Here is a 20,152-nt window from a genome sequence, read left to right as displayed (position 1 = left end):
CCTCCTCCTCTCTCTGTCTCTTTCTCTCCGGACCACCCAATGTGCAGGAGCTCCCTCTAGGAGCTCTGCATGAGCTCCACCATGCCATGAGCTCTCACACACCCATGCGTGGAACATCCTGTTCCAAAGTCTAGGACCTGCACTACCAACAAAGAGGTGAAAAGCGGTGTGCCCCAAGGATCTGACCTGGGACCGGTGCTTTTCAACCTCTTCATAAATGACCTGGAGACAGGGTTGAGCAGTGAGGTGGCTAAGTTTGCAGACAACACCAAACTTTTCCGAGTGGTGAAGACCAGAAGTGATTGTGAGGAGCTCCAGAAAGATCTCTCCAGACTGGCAGAATGGGCAGCAAAATGGCAGATGCGCTTCAATGTCAGTAAGTGTAAAGTCATGCACATTGGGGCAAAAAATCAAAACTTCACATATAGGCTGATGGGTTCTGAGCTGTCTGTGACAGATCAGGAGAGAGATCTTGGGGTGGTGGTGGACAGGTCGATGAAAGTGTCGACCCAATGTGCGGCGACAGTGAAGAAGGCCAATTCTATGCTTGGGATCATTAGGAAGGGTATTGAGAACAAAACGGCTAGTATTATAATGCCGTTGTACAAATCGATGGTAAGGCCATACCTGGAGTATTGTGTCCAGTTCTGGTCGCCACATCTCAAAAAAGACAGAGTGGAAATGGAAAAGGTGCAAAAGAGAGCAACTAAGATGATTACGGGGCTGGGGCACCTTCCTTATGAGGAAAGGCTACGGCGTTTGGGCCTCTTCAGCCTAGAAAAGAGACACCTGAGGGGGGACATGATTGAGACATACAAAATTATGCAGGGGATGGACAGAGTGGATAGGGAGATGCTCTTTACACTCTCACATAATACCAGAACCAGGGGACATCCACTAAAATTGAGTGTTGGGCGGGTTAGGACAGACAAAAGAAAATATTTCTTTACTCAGCGTGTGGTCGGTCTGTGGAACTCCTTGCCACAGGATGTGGTGCGGCCTTTAAAAGGGGATTGGACAAGTTTCTGGAGGAAAAATCCATTACGGGGTACAAGCCATGATGTGTATGCGCAACCTCCTGATTTTAGAAATGGGTTATGTCAAAATGCCAGATGCAAGGGAGGGCACCAGGATGAGGTCTCTTATTATCTGGTGTGCTCCCTGGGGCATTTGGTGGGCCGCTGTGAGATACAGGAAGCTGGACTAGATGGGCCTATGGCCTGATCCAGTGGGGCTGTTCTTATGTTCTTAAATTTCTGCTTTACTCTTTTACTGCCTCCACTACTGTTTTATCATTTGCCGCAAACTAGAGGGTAGCAACTGGAAAAAGGATCTTCCACCGTATGACTCTGCTCAATTTATATCCTTTTTCCCAACAGTTGGGAGCCTCTGGTCTGTCCCATATTTCAGGATAGGGTGGTGGTAGGACCTGTACTTTGCATAGAGAAGCCACCCCCCCTCCAGTTAATTCTCTTGTCTCTTCTGTTAGGAAGGTCTTAGGTACTACCTGGAAAAGATTCTTTGCCTTAGCCATCAGAGAGTTAATGTTACGTAAGGCAGCTTCACTGGTCCAAATTAGAGCCACGCTGCACATTATTAAGAAGCATTTGTAGGGCCGACAACTTCAAGCTTCTTTAACAAAAAGCAGCTGGTGGGGGTCTGATCCTGTTTGGCAAGCAGAGTGTCCCAGGTAGCTGCTCCAGTTGAAAGGATATCAGGTAGCAGGGCTGGGACAGACAGGGACAGGGAGCTGGGGAGCTGATGCCAGATTAGACTGTGTGGACTAGGTGGGATCAATGGACTGGCTTGGCATAAGGCAGGTTTATTTGAACTGCTCACCTCTGCCTTGGTGTATGGAGATAGGCTATCACTCAGCAGAAGGATTCAAGCTTGCAAGTGGAAAGTCCCAGGTTCATTCCCTGCTATCTCCAATTAGGACTGGGAAAGACCCCCCGTCTGAAGCCGTGGAGAGCCACTGCCAGCCACTACTGAGATAGGTGGACCAATGATCTGATTCCATATATAACAGCCGTTTCTCTTGTCTGCTTATGCTCAGGCGCCTGGACTCCAATGCCTTGCTGTGTGACTGCGACCTGATGTGGCTTGCAGAGCTGCTGAAGAAATATGCACTGCAGGGCAATCCCCAGACCACAGCCACCTGTGAGAACCCAAGAGAACTGCAAGGCCGCTCCATTGTCACGTTGACCACCCAAGAATTTAACTGTGGTGAGCATTTTGCCATGAACATCACTGCATCCATTCCATGTATCACATTTGTATTCCCTGGGGCTGTCTCCCTCTGTCCTCCCAAGCCTGCATTAGTCTTCATTAACTTGTCCTTGGCCACCCGGTGAGACATTATGGCTGATCAGAATTTCAGGCATTGCACTCCAGCCACTAAACTGCACTGACTTTCAACGTTCCTCTAAGATTTGCTATTCTCTTACTACTGCTACCACCACCCCCACATTTGGCCAGACACGAGGAGCTTCTATGGGGTAGAAGCTGCTTTTCCTTTCAGCTGGCCGAACCAAGAGAGGGGCTGGAGGACTGCATGAAAAGCTGCAGGTGTGGGAAAGATTCCGTGCCCCCAACCAGGTGCCCCTTTGACCTCTCAAATGTCATCCTGCCCTGTACTTTACACGTAAATGGGGCATACTGGTCTTTAAAGACAGGTCTTGTTTTTTGATATGGGGCAGCTCCTTATCCTAGATCAGAAGCAGAAAACTTGTGGCCCCAGAAGAGTAGCACATTTATTGCACCACAAGCTTTTGTGAACCGCAGTCCTCTACATCAGATGTATGAGGCATTATCTCAGTTTACAACATCAAATGAAGTCTGTGATCCACAAAAACTTCTGCTCCGATCATCTGATGATCAGACTTTATCTTGTCTTCAAGATGCCACCAACCTTGCTTTGGTTGTCATTTTACAGTAGATTAACACAGCTCCCTCTCAAGTGTTCATAGCTGCGGTTTTCAAACTCACAGGGAGTTTGAATCCGACAGAAAGTCTTTGCGGGGGCGGGGGGAGGCAGCTCAGGGGATCGCACTGCTCAGGGGGGCTGCAGGGGCTTGGTGCACTTGCCCAAGCCCCCTGCAGCCCCCTGGGGGTGCAGGGAGCCCTGTGCAACCTTCGGCAGGGCTCCCCGGGTCAGGGAAAGTGAGAGTGGGGTGATTGCGCTCCGCCTCCGCAAAACGGGAAGCGATCGCCCCACTCTCACTTTCCCTGACCCGAGGAGCCCTGCAGGCACTCGCGCCTGGCTCCCCGCAGCCAGGGACGGCTCTTGCAGGGACCAGAGGGTGCATCCCAGTCCCTGCAGCCCGATCAAAAGGAAACGTGGAGCGATTGCGCACCATTTCCGGTTTAGCGGAGCCGGGCACGATTGCTCCGCTGTCACCTTCCCTGACCCTGGGAGCCCTGTGCAGGGGGCTTGGGCAAGTGCACCACACCCCTGCAGCCCCCCCTGAGCGGCGAGATCCTGGGGGTCGCACCGCTGCCCCCGCCCTTAAGGGGAAAGGGACCAGGACCCTCAGTCACGACGCCCCAGTTTGAATACCACAGCCTCATAGTGTGTTTTTGAAAGACAATCAAATTGTTTCTCAAATTTTCTCTCCAAAAGTAGGAAATAGGAGCGTGAGAGTAGCTTCTAGCTGTTTGGGAGATATTGCCATCAGCTGCTGGACCTACTTGAGCATATGCATCCATATCCAGTTCAGTGTTTTACTGAGCTCTGCCTGGCTGTTGAAGGAAGAGCTGATGAAATTTTAGGCTTGATGGGAGTTGAAACTTCATGGATCTGTCTGTGGCCATCAGCTGTTCAACACAACAAAAAGAGGGGTTTTTGCTACGCCAGGTGCAAATACCCAAAGCAACCCCTGACTTCTGCCCTGACTTCATCCTGCTCTTGAACAGGCATCATTAATGGTTTATTTCAGAGAGGCCTCGCATTACGACAGAACCACAGGATGCAGATGTCACGCTAGGCAATACAGTCTATTTCATCTGCAGGGCTGAAGGGAACCCAAAGCCCAAGATCATCTGGCTCCACAACAAGTAAGTTGTGCATTGCAGTCTCTCTCTGAGGGAAGCGTGGGGAGCAAAACCTAAAGATACAGCTACACAATAATCTTAAAGCAGTTTGTCACAGCTTCCCACAAAGAATCCTGGGAACTGGAAAAGTGTCCTTGATTAGAAGTCATCTTGGCACCTTGACAGTTTCTTGGTTCCAGGTTTGGAAATCATGATACTTAAAACAGGCTTAAAGCTGGTTTATTCCCCTGGGGGCTGGGGATAAGAATAGGCCCTCAGTTTGGCAGTACTTGTCGTAAGAGGCGACTGAACAGCAACCGGGTAGATGGGACTCGTCAGCCTGGGAAGGCAGCTCATCTGAGAGAAGGAAAACTCTGAACCCAAACCTCCACTGCCTTGTGGCTACATCCAGTTATGGAAAAGGCTTCAGGAGTCAACCTCGAGGCAAAATTTGGAGCCGGAGTCCCTGAGGCAGTTCATGGCTGAACACAGTCACGTTCTGGCAACTCCTGCGACGCCGCTGGAACCAACCGTATTGGCCTCTGCCTTTCCATTGGACCATTTCAGCGACGTGGAGAGGGGGGATTTGCTGCATGGGTAACAGCCTATCCTCCATATCTACTTTACCCAGGCTTCGCGCACTGGAGAGGACACTCTGTTCCAGAACCACCATTCAGAGTGTCACACCATAGTCTTCCGAGACTGAAGGATGCCAACAAAGCTGGTTTAACATGTAGTGTAAAGAGAATGAAGTGTTTGTGTCTTGCATCACTGAACTGAATTATGGGATGTCCAATCTAAACATCAGCAACCTTTGAGGGATAAGCAAGATTTCTTTTGCCCATTTGTTTCTCCCCATTCACACTGCCTTCCTCAAACAAGTAAAAATGCTGGAAGCCCTTTAGAATCTCCATTAGTTGTCAAATATCATCCAGGACTTCTGAGCCAACTCTTGGGCAGGCTAGATGGGTGCGATGTCTGCCTTCTCCTGGGGATGTCTGTGGTTCAGACTGCTCATATTTCTCTTTCTGTTTCTCAGCAATGAGATTGACATGAAAGACGACGGTCGCCTGAACTTACTGCAGGATGGAACATTAATGATCCAAGACACCAGAGAATCAGACAAAGGGATCTACCAGTGCATGGCCAAGAACGTTGCTGGCGAGGCAAAGACTCAAGAAGTTGTGCTGCGATATTTTGGCAACCCATGTAATTGACCCTCCTTAAACATGCTCTGAAATGTCCAATTTTGCTACTATGTCCCTTAGGTCAGATGGCTTCTCTCTGCATGTATGTGTCCAAAATGTCTGAAATTTGGAATGAATGTTGTGTGTTGTCAATCCCCGACAAATGCTGACAATGACCAAAGCCTCAAGAGATGCCCTGATGGACACTGTCAATCTTCATGTGGGAATGTTCATAGTCTAGGATTAATTTTTCAAATACCTGCACAGAGATATATTTACTCAGATTTTGGAAACAGAACAATAGTGACTAACAGTCACCCATTTTTGATTGATTCCTGTATAACATAATATGTTTCTTTTCAGCCAGGGGAAAAAATGTTACTGTTGAATTCATAAGGAGTGCCGTCTTTAAACTACTAATTTAGAGCACAATCCTAACCAACTTTCCAGCCCTGACTTAGCTGTGTCAATGTGGCGTGCACTGCATCCTGGGTCCCTTTGGGGAGAAGGGCGGGATAGAAATAAAGTTTTATTATTATTTATTATTATCCTATAGTGGGGAGGCAGTCAAGGGGGCCGCCTCAAGGTAAGGGCATGTTTGTTAACCTTACCTTGGGGCTGCATTGCGGCTAGGTCACTGCTGTAAAGTTGGTTAGGATTGCGCCCTTAGTTGATTAGATTGTTTAAAATGAATAATATACAAAAGTGGTTGTTTGTCCTTGGTGGCTAACTTTGTTATGGTGTGTTATGGTCAAAACAGATGTGATGTGGTACAGAAATCCGTGACTGGATCTCCCAATTGGCTTTTTCAACTTTAAAGTGACACCCAGGGTATGTGTCTGCACATGATTTTGATCAGAGTAATGGCACTGGATGAGGGCCCCCAGTTATTCCTATGTCACTTCCCCAACCTAAATGGTATCTTTGGTCTGCTATTAGAACTGCAGTGCAGAAAAAAGACATTTTCTTACATTGTGTCTATCTTTTTTTCCCCCAGCAGAGTGAATGGTGACTTCAGTGGGCCGGGCCTGGACTTGGGCCAAACTACAGGTCATATTGGAGCTCCCAATACATTTTTTTTCTTGTAAAATCAACCATAAGGGAGAGGGGATTTGCATCCAAACTGCAAAGGGGAGGGCATCCTTCATCCCTTATCAATTTCTTGACTTAAGTATTCCTCCCAAACCAGCTGTCACACCAACTCACCCACCTACCCCCACTGCTGATTTTACAAGAAGAAAATTACACCAGGGTCCTCGATCACAAAACTCCAACATAACATTTTGTTTGGCCCTTATAATGCCGATAAGGACTGCACTGTCTTGCTTGAGCCGTGGCCCTAGGCAAGGCAGTCTAAAACAGCCTCAGCGCGCACTCCCTCCATAGTGAAATAGTGCTATTGACCTACCTTGCAGTGTTGTTGTAAAGATAACCGAGTTAAAATAAGTGAAAGTCAGTGTAAAGTGTTATCATCTATTAATGGACCTCTGCATTTCGCTCACTTTCAGCCAAGCCCAGCTTTGTGATCCAGCCCCAGAACACAGAAGTGCTAGTTGGGGGAAGCGTCACTTTGGAATGTGGGGTCTCTGGGCACCCTCCACCTCGTGTTGTCTGGATGATGAGCTCAGGATCTCCACTGCCTCAAGACTCCCGCTTCGCCATCACCACCTCGGGGGGCTTATACATCCAAAATGTCACCTTACTGGATCAGGGACAGTACAGTTGCAATGCCAGTAACAGTGAAGGGTCCATCCAGGCAACGGCCAATGTCATCGTGCAAGGTGACCAAGGATGCGTTGACAGCTAAAGAGGGGCATGAGATTGTGTTGGCATTGCAGTGAGTGATGCCAAAGCCAGCCAGCTCCAGCAGGAAAAGGCTGGTTGGTTGTGTGTTTGTATGATTCCTTGAGACAAGTTGAAGAAAGTTTCTTGTAGGTTGTGTAACTGAGGATACAGTGTGATTCTCCGGCCCTCTCAAACAGCAGCAGTTTGCTCAAGTACTTCTTCAAGTAGGAATCATCCCACCCTACCAAATGAGTGGGGATTGAACTAGTCATGTAGGTGGTACAGGAGAGATGGACGGTACTTCGGTTGCTGGAATGTCCTAAATCTAGAGTGTTGTTAGGAGGAAAGGGATGTGCCATTCCCTAAGAACACAATACAAAATCTGTTTGTTTCCTTTGCATTGTAGATACACCAAAGTTTTTGGTCGTTCCCACTGATCAGACCGTGACTGAGGGTCAAAGCGTGGACTTCCCGTGCTCTGCAGAGGGACATCCTCTCCCTGTTATTGCCTGGACAAGAGCAGGTATCTTTCCCAGTGTCTCCTTTTCTGTTATGATTTGCAGAATGTGAGTGTGCAAATACTACTATCCCCACCCCTCCAAAGGTGGAGGTTGGAGCACAGAAGTGGTCAAGGCTCCTGCTTGCCTTCTGGCCTTTTAGAGCCACCTTGTCCCAGCGCAAGTTCAGGTTTATGACATAATCACTGTAGCTGTCAATTGATTACACAAATGGATAAATTTGCTATCGTAGGAATCAGCAAAACGTGGATTGTAAGGAAAAGAACATAAGAACAGCCCCACTGGATCAGGCCATAGCCCATCTAGTTCAACTTCCATCTAGTTCAATCTCACAGCGGCCCACCAAATGCCCCAGGGAGCACACCAGATAACAAGAGACCTGCATCCTGGTGCCCTCCCTTGCATCTGACATAGCCCATTTCAAAAATCAGGAGGTTGCACATATACGTCATGGCTTGTAACCCATAATGGATTTTGCCTCCAGAAACTTGTCCAATCCCCTTTTAAAGGCATCCAGGCCAGATGCCATCCCCACATCCTGTGGCAAGGAGTTCCACAGACTGACCACACGCTGAGTAAAGAAATATTTTCTTTTGTCTGCCCTAACTCTCCCAACACTCAATTTTAGTGGATGTCCCCTGGTTCTGGTGTTATGTGAGAGAGTAAAGAGCATCTCTCTATCTGCTTTATCCTTCCCATGCATAATTTTGTATGTCTCAATCATGTCCCCCCTCAGGCGTCTCTTTTCTAGGCTGAAGAGGCCCAAATGCCGTAGCCTTTCCTCATAAGGAAGGTGCCCCAGCCCAGTAATCATCTTAGTCACTCTCTTTTGCACCTTTTCCATTTCCACTATGTCTTTTTTGAGATGTGGCGACCAGAACTGGACACAATACTCCAGGTATGGCCTTACCACAGATTTGTACAACGGCATTATAATATTAGCTGTTTTGTTCTCAATACCTTTTCTAATGATCCCAAGCATAGAATTGACCTTCTTTACTGCCGCCGCACACTGGGTAAACATTTTCATCGACCTGTCCACCACCACCCCAAGATCTCTCTCCTGATCTGTCACAGACAGCTCAGAACCCATCAGCCTATATCTAAAGTTTTGATTTTTTGCCCCAATGTGCATGACTTTACACTTACTGACATTGAAACACATCTGCCATTTTGCTGCCCATTCTGCCAGTCTGGAGAGATCCTTCTGGAGCTCCTCACAATCACTTCTGGTCTTCACCACTCGGAAAAGTTTGGTGTCATCTGCAAACTTAGCCACCTCACTGCTCAACCCTGTCTCCAGGTCATTTATGAAGAGGTTGAAAAGCACCAGTCCCAGGACAGATTCACACCGCTTTTCACCTCTCTCCATTGTGAAAATTCCCCATTGACACCCACTCTCTGTTTCCTCGTTTTCAACCTGCTTCTGACATATTTGAAGAAGCTTTTATTATTCCCCTGAATGTTGCTGGCCATGTCTTCCTCATAGTCTTTCTTGGCCTCTTACATATTACCTTCTTACATTTCTTCAAAAGGTAAAGCTTTTGTCTGCCATTACTTGATAAGTCACTGAGGAACTCCAGGTTCCCCAGAACACAGTCTCAGCACCTCTTCTATAATGCCTATTGTAGTGATGCTACAGGATGTAGGGCAAGTGAAGGGCAGGACACTGATAATTGGGTAAGAGCAGGGGGGCGTGTTGGCTGGTGGCAGCTGGGCATAGTTGAGGAGCCCAGGAGAGAGGCTTGAGGGAAAGAGCAGTGGCATAGCTAGAGGGGGGTCAATGCAGGCATCTGTTTCTGTCATATTGGAGGTGTACACCTCCATTTTGCTCCCACCGCCCAGAATCCCTGTGAAGGAGAGCTTTGCCTTTCTGTCTGTGCTCATGTACATGTATACCTGCCAACTGAGGAATGCATGCATGTGATGGAGTGGACTATAGTCCACGAAGGCTTATGCTGCAGTAAATGTGTTCATCTTTAAAGCACCGCAAGATTTGTTTGTTGTTGTGTGTAGAAGACAAAGAATATTGTTTGTATCCATTGAGCTCCAACCTGTGATTCCTCAGCCTGCCTCTCCCCATCCATATTTAAGAACTTGTGTGTAGCGCTAGCTAACGTGTTGTGGTTGTTCTTAGGTGGGCCTCTGCCAAGTGACCGAAGGCACAGCATCCTCTCTACCGGCGCGCTGCGGGTGGTTCGGGTTGCCCTTCATGACCAGGGCCAGTATGAATGCCATGCCATCAGCGCCATCGGTGTCCGGAGCTCCCCAGTGCAGCTCTGGGTGACTCCGCGAGGTACTCAGAATGTGGAATCCTCCTCACCCCAAAGAGTTCTTCATGCTCATTGCAACCTCCCAGAGGTCCCTTGCCAAGGTGCTGATAAGCGTTGCTGTCTTTCTTCTTCAAACAGTGATTCCAGTGTTTCTTCACCCTCCACAAGATATAGTGGCAGAGACCGGGCAGGACATTGACATCGTCTGTGCTGCTCAAGGAGATCCACGGCCAACCATCACGTGGGCCAAGGTTTGCATACTGATTGCCTAGCTTTGAATGTGGAGGTTCAACAGAGCTCAGGGGCTGAAGCATACCTTAGAGCAGGGGTGTCCTAACTTTGTGGCAGGAGGGCCACTTCATCTCTCTGACACTGTGTCGGGGGCCAGGCAGAAAAAAGAATTAATTTACATTTCAAATTTGAATAAATTTACATAAATGAATATATTACAGGTGGAACGTATATGAATGAGTGAAGGTCTTGCAATAGCTCAAGGCCTATAAAACCTTTCCTTCACTGCTGCTGCTACATCACAGACGTGAAACAGCAAGCAGTGGAGGGAGCCCTCATCCCACAGCTCACGCGAGATGTTGAACAGTTGGCTGAGAGCAGCTGCATCAGGCCAGAGCAGGCTCCAGCAAGTCTCCAGAGGGCCAGAGGCTCATTGGAGACTGGAGGCTTCCTGAGGGCCAGATTGGGAGCCCTCAAGGGCCGCAGTGGCCCCAGGGCTGGGGTTTGGGCACCCCTGTCTTAGAGTCTGCCTTCTCCCTTCTGTTCCATGACAGCCTTTAAGACCACACAGGAATACCTTCTTGACTGCACAAACCTTATGCTAGGCTTGAACAGGGAAGCCCTGTGCGGGGCTCTTGTGGTGGCTGCCCCTGGCCTGCCCACCCATGAGGTGGTGACATCAGGCAGCACGTTGGCAGAGAGCACCCACTTCTGTCTGCCCACTCACCTGCGCTGCTCCCCCCTCCCTAGGCTGTAAAACAAAGAGGGAGTTGGAGCAGAAGAGGAAGTGGGAAGGAGAGGAGAGTGGTGGACTTGAGTGTCACAATGCTGTAGCTCATGCCTCTGCTCCACACTTCTCTTCTGCTCCACCCCTCTCGTCCTTTTCCAGTCCAGGGACTGGAAGGAGCAGAGACTTGCATGTCACCAAGTAAAGGGGGACAGGTCAGCCCTGTTGTTGCCCAACAACTGTGGAGCTCTCTTCCCACAAAGATAGCCATAATCTGAGCCCTAGTACTTTGTGGAAACACTGTATTGTAAGTTAGTTGTAAAGAAACATGAGCTAAGAAGCAGTCTCATGTCAAATATAGCCTAGGTTCTTAGTTTTCTTGCTCTCTCTTGGATTTTACAATATCTGTAGTGACATCTATCGGTCACAAAGATTAAGCACAACTACTTGTGTGGCTAGGTTTGCACTTGTCTAACGCCAGTTTCCACAACCATTGTTTATGAATTGGTTTGCTACTCGTGGGAAGTGGGTGTGGGTGTTGAATCATTGGATCCCAGTTTGGAATGTTCCTGTGCGTAAAAATATTTCCCCTCAAACAGAAACATAGTACAATGGATTCTGTCCCAGCTTTCTGGCTATTGTGCTGGCTTTCTATTTGCAGGGAGCTTTTGAAAAGTAAGAGGATTAAAAATGGTATTTCCTGCCTGCACTGGTATAGTCCACTGCACCAGCTCATCACCCTGTCACCTTATTCTGCTGCATATCTAGACCCAGCCTCAGCGTTCAAGCAGAAAGGATTCTATTTATGCTTCTAAACTCTTTCTTTATGCAACAGGAAGGAATCCAGATCACCGAGAGTGGGAAGTTCCATATCAGCCAAGAGGGGACCCTCTCCATCAGTGATCTGGGATTGGCAGATCAAGGAAGATACGAGTGTATAGCCAGGAACACCTTTGGGTTCACTTCCAGTACCATGCAACTGACAGTTATTGGTATGAGAAATCTTGTTTTGATTTGGTAATACTGATTTTGCACAGCCAGTTCACGTGATTGGCTCCCCCTGCCTGCTTTTAAAGTTTGTTTAAGAGATTTATATCCCGTCTTTCCTATGCCAAAGCAATGCTCAAGGCAGCTAACAAATTGGATGAAAATAGACAATATATAAAAACAATAATTCAATCATAATAAGGGATCACAACCAATTGGAGGAAGGCAACTATTTATAACTTTATAACTAGTGGACTTTATAACTTTGGACTGCTACAGAAGCAGAGGGATAGAAAAACGACACATCACACAAACACAAGATGGAACAAGAATGTTTTGAGCCCTCACCGAAAGACAGTGAGGGAAGGGAAGTTCTTAGTTCCCCCAGTAGAGAATTCCATAGTTGTGCGCCACTACAGAGAAGGCTTCCACCATGCCACTGTTCCTCTAACTTGGGTTAAAGGCAGCACTGAAGGAGAGCGCCCTCAGATGACCTAAGAATGCAGGCCGGAATGTATGGGAGAAGGCAATTCCTCAGATAACCTGGACCCAAACCGTGAAGGGCTTTAAAAGCCAATACCAGCACCTCGTATTGGGCCTGGAAACAACTGGGCAACCAGTTCAGTTGCTGATGCAGTGATCCAACAGGTTCAAAACCGCTAGCTCCAATAACCACCCAGGCTGCCCCATTCTGCACTAATTTAATCAGAAAGTGATTAAAACCTTTTTAACTGAACAAGCATTGCAGTCCTAATTTTAAGCCATCATTACCGTCAGCTTAATGATTTCCAGGCAAACGTGGACATTTATAGCGCTTGCTTTTTTAAAAAAATTACTTTTCCCAGAGATGCGCACAAAAAATAGAGCAGCACCAACAACAATCCCCAAAAACACAAGATAAAAATGCAAGGCTTAGGGTGCAATTCTAACCCCTTGTGTCGGTGCTTTCCAGCACTGGTATAGCGGTGCCAATGGGACATATGTTGCATCCTGCAGTTGGCTGTCACTCACGGAGGCCTCCTCAAAGTAAGGGAATGTTTGTTCCCTTCCCTCAGAGTTGCATTGCCCTTATGTCAGTGCTGGAAAGCACTGACATGAGGGGTTAGGATTTCACCCTTAAAGGCTTAATGTACTTGATTAACATTCTGACAGTTGCGTGTTTCAGGGAAATTAGCTGAGAATCTGTTTCAAGGCAGATGCTGGTATAATGGAAGCCCTTTTAATTTTAGTTTTTATCTGTTTGTTCCTTTCTCATGGCTAAAAAGCCACCAACATCGGCAGAAGCGGTGATAACTTTGTAGCCACCTCGATCCAGGAGGCCATTAGCAGCGTCGACCATGCGATCAATTCTACACGCACTGAACTGTTTAGCAAGTAAGACGGTTTGGGGGATGAATTCTCAGCTGCTTGGCAGTGGTGTGGGAGAAATTTCCTTGTAGCTTCTTCCCACAGGAACCATGCTGGGGGGCACGTGCTATGGGACAGCTGTGTGGCCCCATCCCCTCTGACTGGCATCCAGCCAAGAGCTTCTTCCTTAAATGTTAAAACAATAATGCAGAAAATTTGGGATTTTGGAAAAGTTCTTACATCACTTTTGATCATCTCTGAACAGGCGACCTAAAACTCCTAACGAATTGCTGGCCCTCTTTCGTTATCCACGGGATCCGTACACCATTGAGACAGCCCGGGCTGGAGAGATCTTTGAAAGAACCTTGCAGCTCATTCAGGAACATGTGCAGCAAGGCTTGGTGGTGGACATGAATGGAACAGGTATAAAGCAACTTCTGGTATTCATTCATCACCCTGCCAGGAGGAATGAGAGCATGTTTGAGCTAAATAGTACTGCCCTGAGTGAAAAAATACTATTTTGTTCTTCTGTTTTGCTTTTTCAAAAGCCTTCACTTATTCTGAAATTCACAGCCCAACCCTCTAGGCCTTTTACGACAGTGTATCTCCTGACATGCTGTCATAAAAGTCCCAGTCACAGTGCAAACATCATGCCACTTCCATGCCAGTCACAGCCTCCACTATAAAGCAGCAGCAGCTATGCACCCATTTCACTGCAGAGCCCAGGCTGCACTGAGTCCAGTAAGTCAACAGCAGAGGTGTGTCATGGGCAGGGAAGGGAACGTTCAAGGGAGGGGGATCTCGGTGTGAGCAACCATCTCCAGAATGCAGTCCCCTCTTTCCCAGTCCATCCCGCCCCTTTCTTCTTCTTGGATGTATGCCCGCTCCCTAGCTGGCATGGGTCTGCGGAGACCCACAGGTAGCCAGAAGGCCTATGTGGAGGTAAATTAAAAGGTTTTTGTTTTGCTTTCTAGTTTTCCCCAACAGCATGCAATGCAGCCTCTGTTGGTGTGACTGAATGCTGTGGACTAGCAGGGGATAAGATTGGGCTCTAACCTTAGAAAATATGCAAATTAGGCATACTTGCATATATTTGTGATCTGGATTAGAAAAATATGTATATTTCCCCCTATAATTTAGACAGCTAAAAAATTAGATATGAGAGTTGATGATGAGCACATAATGAAATTCTCAAAGAACATGGGAGGAATAAGAACATCAGAAGAGCCCCACTGGATCAGGCCAAAAGCCCATCTAGTCCAGCTTCCTGTATCTCAGTGGCCCACCAAATGCTTCAGGGAGCACAGAAGACAGCAAGACACAACCTGCATCCTGGTGCCCTCTCCTACATCTGGCATTCTGAGGATAGCCTACTTCTAAAATCAGGAGCTTGCACATTCCTATCATGAGTTGTAACCCATGATTGTTTATGTGTAAGGCAGCAAACTTCATTTGGTATGCTGTGGCATATTGCTGTGTTGTGAAAGGGCCACAGGTATGCCTTGGGAGTTTGGAGCACAGTGGTTGAAAAACTGCTGAAAAACTACTCCAGGTTCTGTGGCTGTCTTTCGAGGGCAACTGTCTGTAGAAACAAATTTCCTCTCTTTCTACGCCTGCTCCCTCTTCCTCTATTGGCAGAGGAAGAGGGACAGACAATTCGTTACTACACTGAAGACTGACTTGCTACTTGGGTTCTTTAGAAGGAATTGCTCGTGTTCAAGTGTTTCCCAAAAGAACCAGGAACTCTTGAACTTTTGGGGTTATCTACAGAAAATGCCAAAGCTCCTGATGTCCTTTTTATTCAGCTTCGATCCCTAGAACGGTGTTTCTCAAACTGTGGGTTGGGACCCACTAGGTGGGTCGTGAGCCAATTTCAGGTGGATCCCCATTCATTTCAGTTTTTTATTTTTAATATATTAGACTTGATGCTACCATGGTACGTTTGCGGAAATGCTACCATTTGCGGAAATGTTGCAGACCTGTACTTTTAACAAGAATGTGTATATTCTTTTAATGATGATAGTAAATGGGACTTACTTCTGGGTAGGATTGCAGCCTAGGATTGTTAAAAATTTTCCTGCTTGATGATGTCACTTCCGGTGGGTCCTGACAGATTCTCATTCTAAAAAGTGGGTCCTGGTGCTACATGTGTGAGAACCACTGCCCTAGACCATCTGATGGTGATACCTGAAACTCAGAAAGATTGCATCTTATACCGAATTTGTGTTTCAGTTTTGATCTGTTGGGTAACACTCTGGGACTCCCCTTGCAGGCTACCGCTACAACGATCTCGTCTCCCCTCACTATCTAAACATGATCGCCAATCTGTCCGGTTGTTCCGCCCACCGCCGCACGCCCAACTGCTCAGACATCTGCTTCCACAAGAAGTACCGAACCCACGACGGCTCCTGCAACAACCTTCAGCACCCAATGTGGGGAGCTTCCCTCACAGCTTTCCAGCGTCTGCTCAAGCCGGCCTACCAAAATGGCTTCAACTTGCCTAGAGGCTTCTCTCTGGTGGAAGATTCCAGGGAGCTCCCTCTGCCTCTGCCTCGCCTGGTCTCCACTGCCTTGATTGGCACAGAAACCATCACCCCGGATGACCAGTTCACGCACATGCTCATGCAGTGGGGCCAGTTTCTGGACCACGACCTGGACCAGACAGTGGCTGCAATCAGCATGGCACGCTTCTCCGATGGCCAGTCTTGCAGCCAGGTATGCACCAATGACGCTCCGTGCTTCTCCATCATGATTCCTGAGAATGACCCACGTGTAAGGAACGGGCGTTGCATGTTTTTTGTCCGTTCTAGCCCTGTGTGTGGCAGCGGGATGACCTCCCTCCTGATGAACTCTGTCTATGCCCGGGAGCAAATTAACCACCTCACTTCTTTTATTGATGCGTCCAATGTCTATGGCAGCACAGAGCACGAGGCCTTAGAACTGAGGGACCTCAGCAGTCAGAGAGGGCTGCTTAAACAAGGCCAGGTGGTTCCAGGTTCTGGGAAGCACCTCCTTCCATTCGCAGTGGGGCCTCCCACAGAGTGCATGAGGGACGAGAGCGAGAGCCCCGTGCCATGTTTCTTGGCAGGCGATCACCGAGCCAATGAGCAGCTGGGCCTCACTGCTATGCACACCCTGTGGTTCCGTGAGCACAACCGGGTGGCCACCAAGCTTCGTGCCCTGAATTCCCACTGGGATGGGGACACCATCTACCATGAGGCTCGCAAGATTGTGGGCGCCCAGATGCAACACATTACTTACTCCCATTGGCTCCCTAAGATACTAGGAGAAGCTGGAATGAAGGTCTTAGAAGAGTACAAATGCTACGAGCCCAACACCAATGCTGGCATCCTGAACGCCTTTGCCACCGCTGCTTTCCGCTTTGGCCACACCCTGATCAACCCCCTTCTCTACCGGCTGAATGAAACGTTCCAGCCCATCCAACAAGGCCACGTCCCGCTTCATAAGGCCTTCTTCTCCCCGTTCAGGATCATCCAGGAAGGGGGCATTGATCCCCTTCTCCGTGGACTCTTTGGGATCCCCGGGAAAATGCGGGTCCCTTCTGAGCTTTTGAATATGGAACTAACAGAGAAGCTCTTCTCAATGGCACACTCTGTCTCCCTGGACCTTGCGGCCATCAACATCCAGAGGGGACGGGATCACGGCATCCCCCCTTACAATGATTTCCGGGTCTTCTGCAACCTCACATCTGCTCAGGAGTTTGACGACCTTAAGAATGAGATTAAAAACCTGGAGATCAGAGAAAAACTCAGAAGGTAGGACAGCTTGGCTGATGCTAGAAAGGTTAACAACCATTATATAACCCTCTCTAAGTATGGTGACTAAGCGTATCCCTATAGCTATAGTAACTAAGCATATTCCTATGAAGAGTTATTGGTGATATATCTCATTGTGCAGCAGTCCTGCTATCATGATTTGCAGCTAGATTCCAGAATTCAAACAGGGCAGGAGAGCACCACTATAGGCAGGTATAGACATAGTGCTTTCTCCTTCCAACCAGAGCATGAGTCTGCTTACCTATACTGCCAGCAATTCCCGGGGGTCTTGGAGCAGGGGCGAGTGGAGGCACCGGAGGTAGCTCACAGGATAAGAGTGAACACAGCCCTGATCGCTGCAGGCTGCAGGCAGGGTTTGTTCACCCTGATCCTGTTCATGGACATTTGAACAGGGGTGGTGCTCACTTTTACAAGTGCCCTTGTTTGAATAGAGCCAGAGTGGTGTAGTGGTTTGGGAGGTGGACTTAGACCTGGAAGATCCAGGTTCAAATCCCCCCTCAGCCATGAAGCTTCCTGGGTGACCTTGGGCCAGTCGCTTTCTCCCAGCCTCACCTACCTCACAGGGTTGTTGTTGTGAGGACAAAAGGAGGGAAGCAGCTGTGTACACTACCCTGAGCTCTTTGGAGGAAGGGCGGTATAAAAATGTGAAAATTAAGTAAATAAATAAATAAATACTCACAACATCCCTAGTTGATGCTTCCAGCAGCGTAGAGGATAATTCTATATATGATAGAACTTTGGTGTTTTCATGTCCTCCCAACCACATTTCTCTGTCTGTATGCAGTTGTTGCTCAATGAATTGAACTGCAGAATGAAGGTGTCAGAATGCCCAAGGCAAAGCTACGCTACATGTGTATACTGTTTACTGTACTACACCAGAGATTTTCAACCAGTGTGTCGGGGCTGATGGTGATGGCTCTGAGAATTCTCTTCTAGAAATCCTTTGTGCTTAGCCAGAACTACAGTTCCCTGAGGAGCTATATCTGTTTTAACCACAGCACAGCTTGAACCTCACAAATGTCACTCTACTGTTTACTGTTTTCTTTTTTTCTCCCACCCCCTGTAGTTTATATGGGATTACAAAGAATATTGACCTATTTCCTGCGCTGATGGTGGAAGATCTTGTCCCTGGCACTCGGGTTGGGCCAACACTGATGTGCTTATTAGCGACCCAGTTTAGAAGGCTCCGGGATGGAGACAGGTACTCAGAATGTCAGTTCAGAATCGAGACTCTTGAACAAGTTGTTCTTTTGACTAGAAGAACACTGAAGCTTGACCACTTCACAGTGGAGGTCCTTTTGCAGTGGTAGCCCATAGCACATGTCATAGCAGTGGGAGAGTGCATGCTTTGTGTGCAAGTCAAAGTGCAATTCCTAGCATCTTCAGAGGAAAGAAAGAATCAGGTAGCAGGTAATGGAAAAGACCTCTCTCCTCCTGAGATCCTAGAGCAGCGTTTTTCAAACTATGCACCTAGGAGCTCTGGGGATCCCTGAGACCCCTTCAGGGGCTACCCCCTGCCTGGTTTGCACTGACACCCTGAGACTCAGTGCATGTGCCGGCAGGGCTCCCTGAGACTCCTTTTAGGAGTGTAAAAGGTTCTGGAGACTGAAAGGTTTTAGAACCACTGCCCTGTAGAGCTGCAGCCAGTTATGGATGCTTCTGCTGTGGACTGTAGGGGCATAAATGGGCCAAGGTCTGGCTTGGCATAGGCAGCTTCATCTATTTCTCAGCAGGATCAGTGGTAAAACTCATGGCTTTGCTTGCAACTGGTTCGGGATTGTATCCCTGACATCTCAAGCTGAAAGGATTTCAGGTAGCAGGGCTTGGCTTCTGACCTGAGGCTGGAGAGCCACTGCCCACGGTGACAGGCAGAGAGGCATCTAGAAATCAGCTCAGAACCAGTGGCGTAGCTAGAGGGGGGTGCAAAGACCGAAGTTTTGCAGATGCCTGAAAGCACCGTGCAAGTGGCTCCTCCCCCTTCCCTTTGGAGCCATTCTGGATGGGGGGAGCAAAATGGAGGCGTTTTGCTCCCCCCACCCGGAATGGCCCCAAGGGGAAGGGGCCGCTTGCACAGCACATTCAGACACCTGCAAAACTTAGTGCTTTGCACTCCCTCTAGCTACGCCACTGCTCAGAACTCAGCGACAACGTTCTTGGATTCTGTTGATGCTAAAGGTTGACTTTCAAATATCTTAACCATGAGGAAGTTCGTGCTTGTTTCTTTATTTAAACGGCCAAAAATAGCCACTTGGATACAATTTTGCTCCTGAACACACTATGGGGAATCACACCCGTCTAGTGAGACAAACAAAACAGAAACTTCCTCATGGCAAAGTCACAGACACATGCAGGGTAACAGGAACCAGGTGTCGACACTGTTTCTTTTGTGTGTTTTTTTTAATTTTGTTGGAATGCTGCTTGTGCAAGAGGTTATCCGCCCACCCCTTGAGGGGCCCTGAAGCTGGTTTGTGTGTTCTTCTCTTCAGAGTTTGCAATTGCTACGCTAGACATTTTTCAGAAATGTCACGGAGCTCTTCCATCGGTAGAGAGCAGCTTAAAGCCCTGGACATAGAAGGCCCACTAGCCACAGCCAGGTGGAAAGGAAGCTGACTTGGATGAAAATTCACACTGCTTTTCACTGGGGTGTATTGGGACTTGTCAAGGATGGAGAAGAGGCCAGTACAGCCAAGAGGCTTTTTTGAGACCCATGGCTGGACAAAGGCTTTTCCCTGACTCCAAGGGATGGGTCATTCATTTGATCCTGAGAACTATAGTCAGTAGCATAGCTATGGGGGGCACTGGAAGTTCCTGGGGAGTTTGGAGTGGCGTGAAGCTGATCTGCTCTATTTGGACTTGCATCACCTCAGGATGTGGTGCAAGTCCAAGGAGACCCATAGGGGTAAATGCACCTTACCTGGAGGTAAGGGGAAAAGTTTCCTGTTGCCTCTGGCTGAGCCACCTTGGGCCCCTATCCTGCGCTAGATACAGTGCAAGCCTCTTGGCTGGCCTGTTCCAGCGCAGGGAAGGATTGCACCCTTAGTGGCTGAATGCGGTATAGTGTCTATACCAATGCATTCTGGGGCAACAGTAGAGGAGCAAGGATCCTGGAAGTGGGTCTTTAAAGCTATTTTTCCACTGATTTGATATCCAATTATTGTTTTAATCCATTAGGGGTTCCAGAACAGAATCCTAGTGGATAATAAGGCACAACCTGTAATGATCTCATGGCTCACCAGGCAGTGGGGGGGGGGAGGCTTGTGGCCGCAGC

At 48.1% G+C, this 20,152-nt stretch overlaps 1 protein-coding gene across 3 annotated transcripts in view; it reads left to right on the top strand.

Moving 5' to 3' along the window:
* Positions 1 to 20,152, top strand: part of LOC136649765 (peroxidasin homolog) — a 59,356-nt gene that overhangs the window by 28,366 nt on the left and 10,838 nt on the right. For all 3 annotated transcript variants that reach the window (XM_066626669.1, XM_066626670.1, XM_066626671.1), the window contains exons 7-18: positions 2,057 to 2,226; positions 3,939 to 4,056; positions 5,072 to 5,241; positions 6,728 to 7,000; positions 7,411 to 7,527; positions 9,660 to 9,818; positions 9,934 to 10,046; positions 11,589 to 11,745; positions 13,006 to 13,114; positions 13,353 to 13,510; positions 15,360 to 16,863; positions 17,951 to 18,085. In XM_066626669.1, the coding sequence (XP_066482766.1) occupies positions 2,057 to 2,226; positions 3,939 to 4,056; positions 5,072 to 5,241; positions 6,728 to 7,000; positions 7,411 to 7,527; positions 9,660 to 9,818; positions 9,934 to 10,046; positions 11,589 to 11,745; positions 13,006 to 13,114; positions 13,353 to 13,510; positions 15,360 to 16,863; positions 17,951 to 18,085 (3,183 nt within the window). The remainder of the gene's footprint in view (positions 1 to 2,056; positions 2,227 to 3,938; positions 4,057 to 5,071; positions 5,242 to 6,727; positions 7,001 to 7,410; positions 7,528 to 9,659; positions 9,819 to 9,933; positions 10,047 to 11,588; positions 11,746 to 13,005; positions 13,115 to 13,352; positions 13,511 to 15,359; positions 16,864 to 17,950; positions 18,086 to 20,152) is intronic.

The sequence above is a fragment of the Tiliqua scincoides genome, chromosome 4, assembly GCF_035046505.1.
Source record: "Tiliqua scincoides isolate rTilSci1 chromosome 4, rTilSci1.hap2, whole genome shotgun sequence".
Taxonomy (NCBI): Eukaryota; Metazoa; Chordata; class Lepidosauria; order Squamata; family Scincidae; genus Tiliqua; species Tiliqua scincoides.
This window is presented reverse-complemented; position numbering and strand designations above follow the sequence as displayed.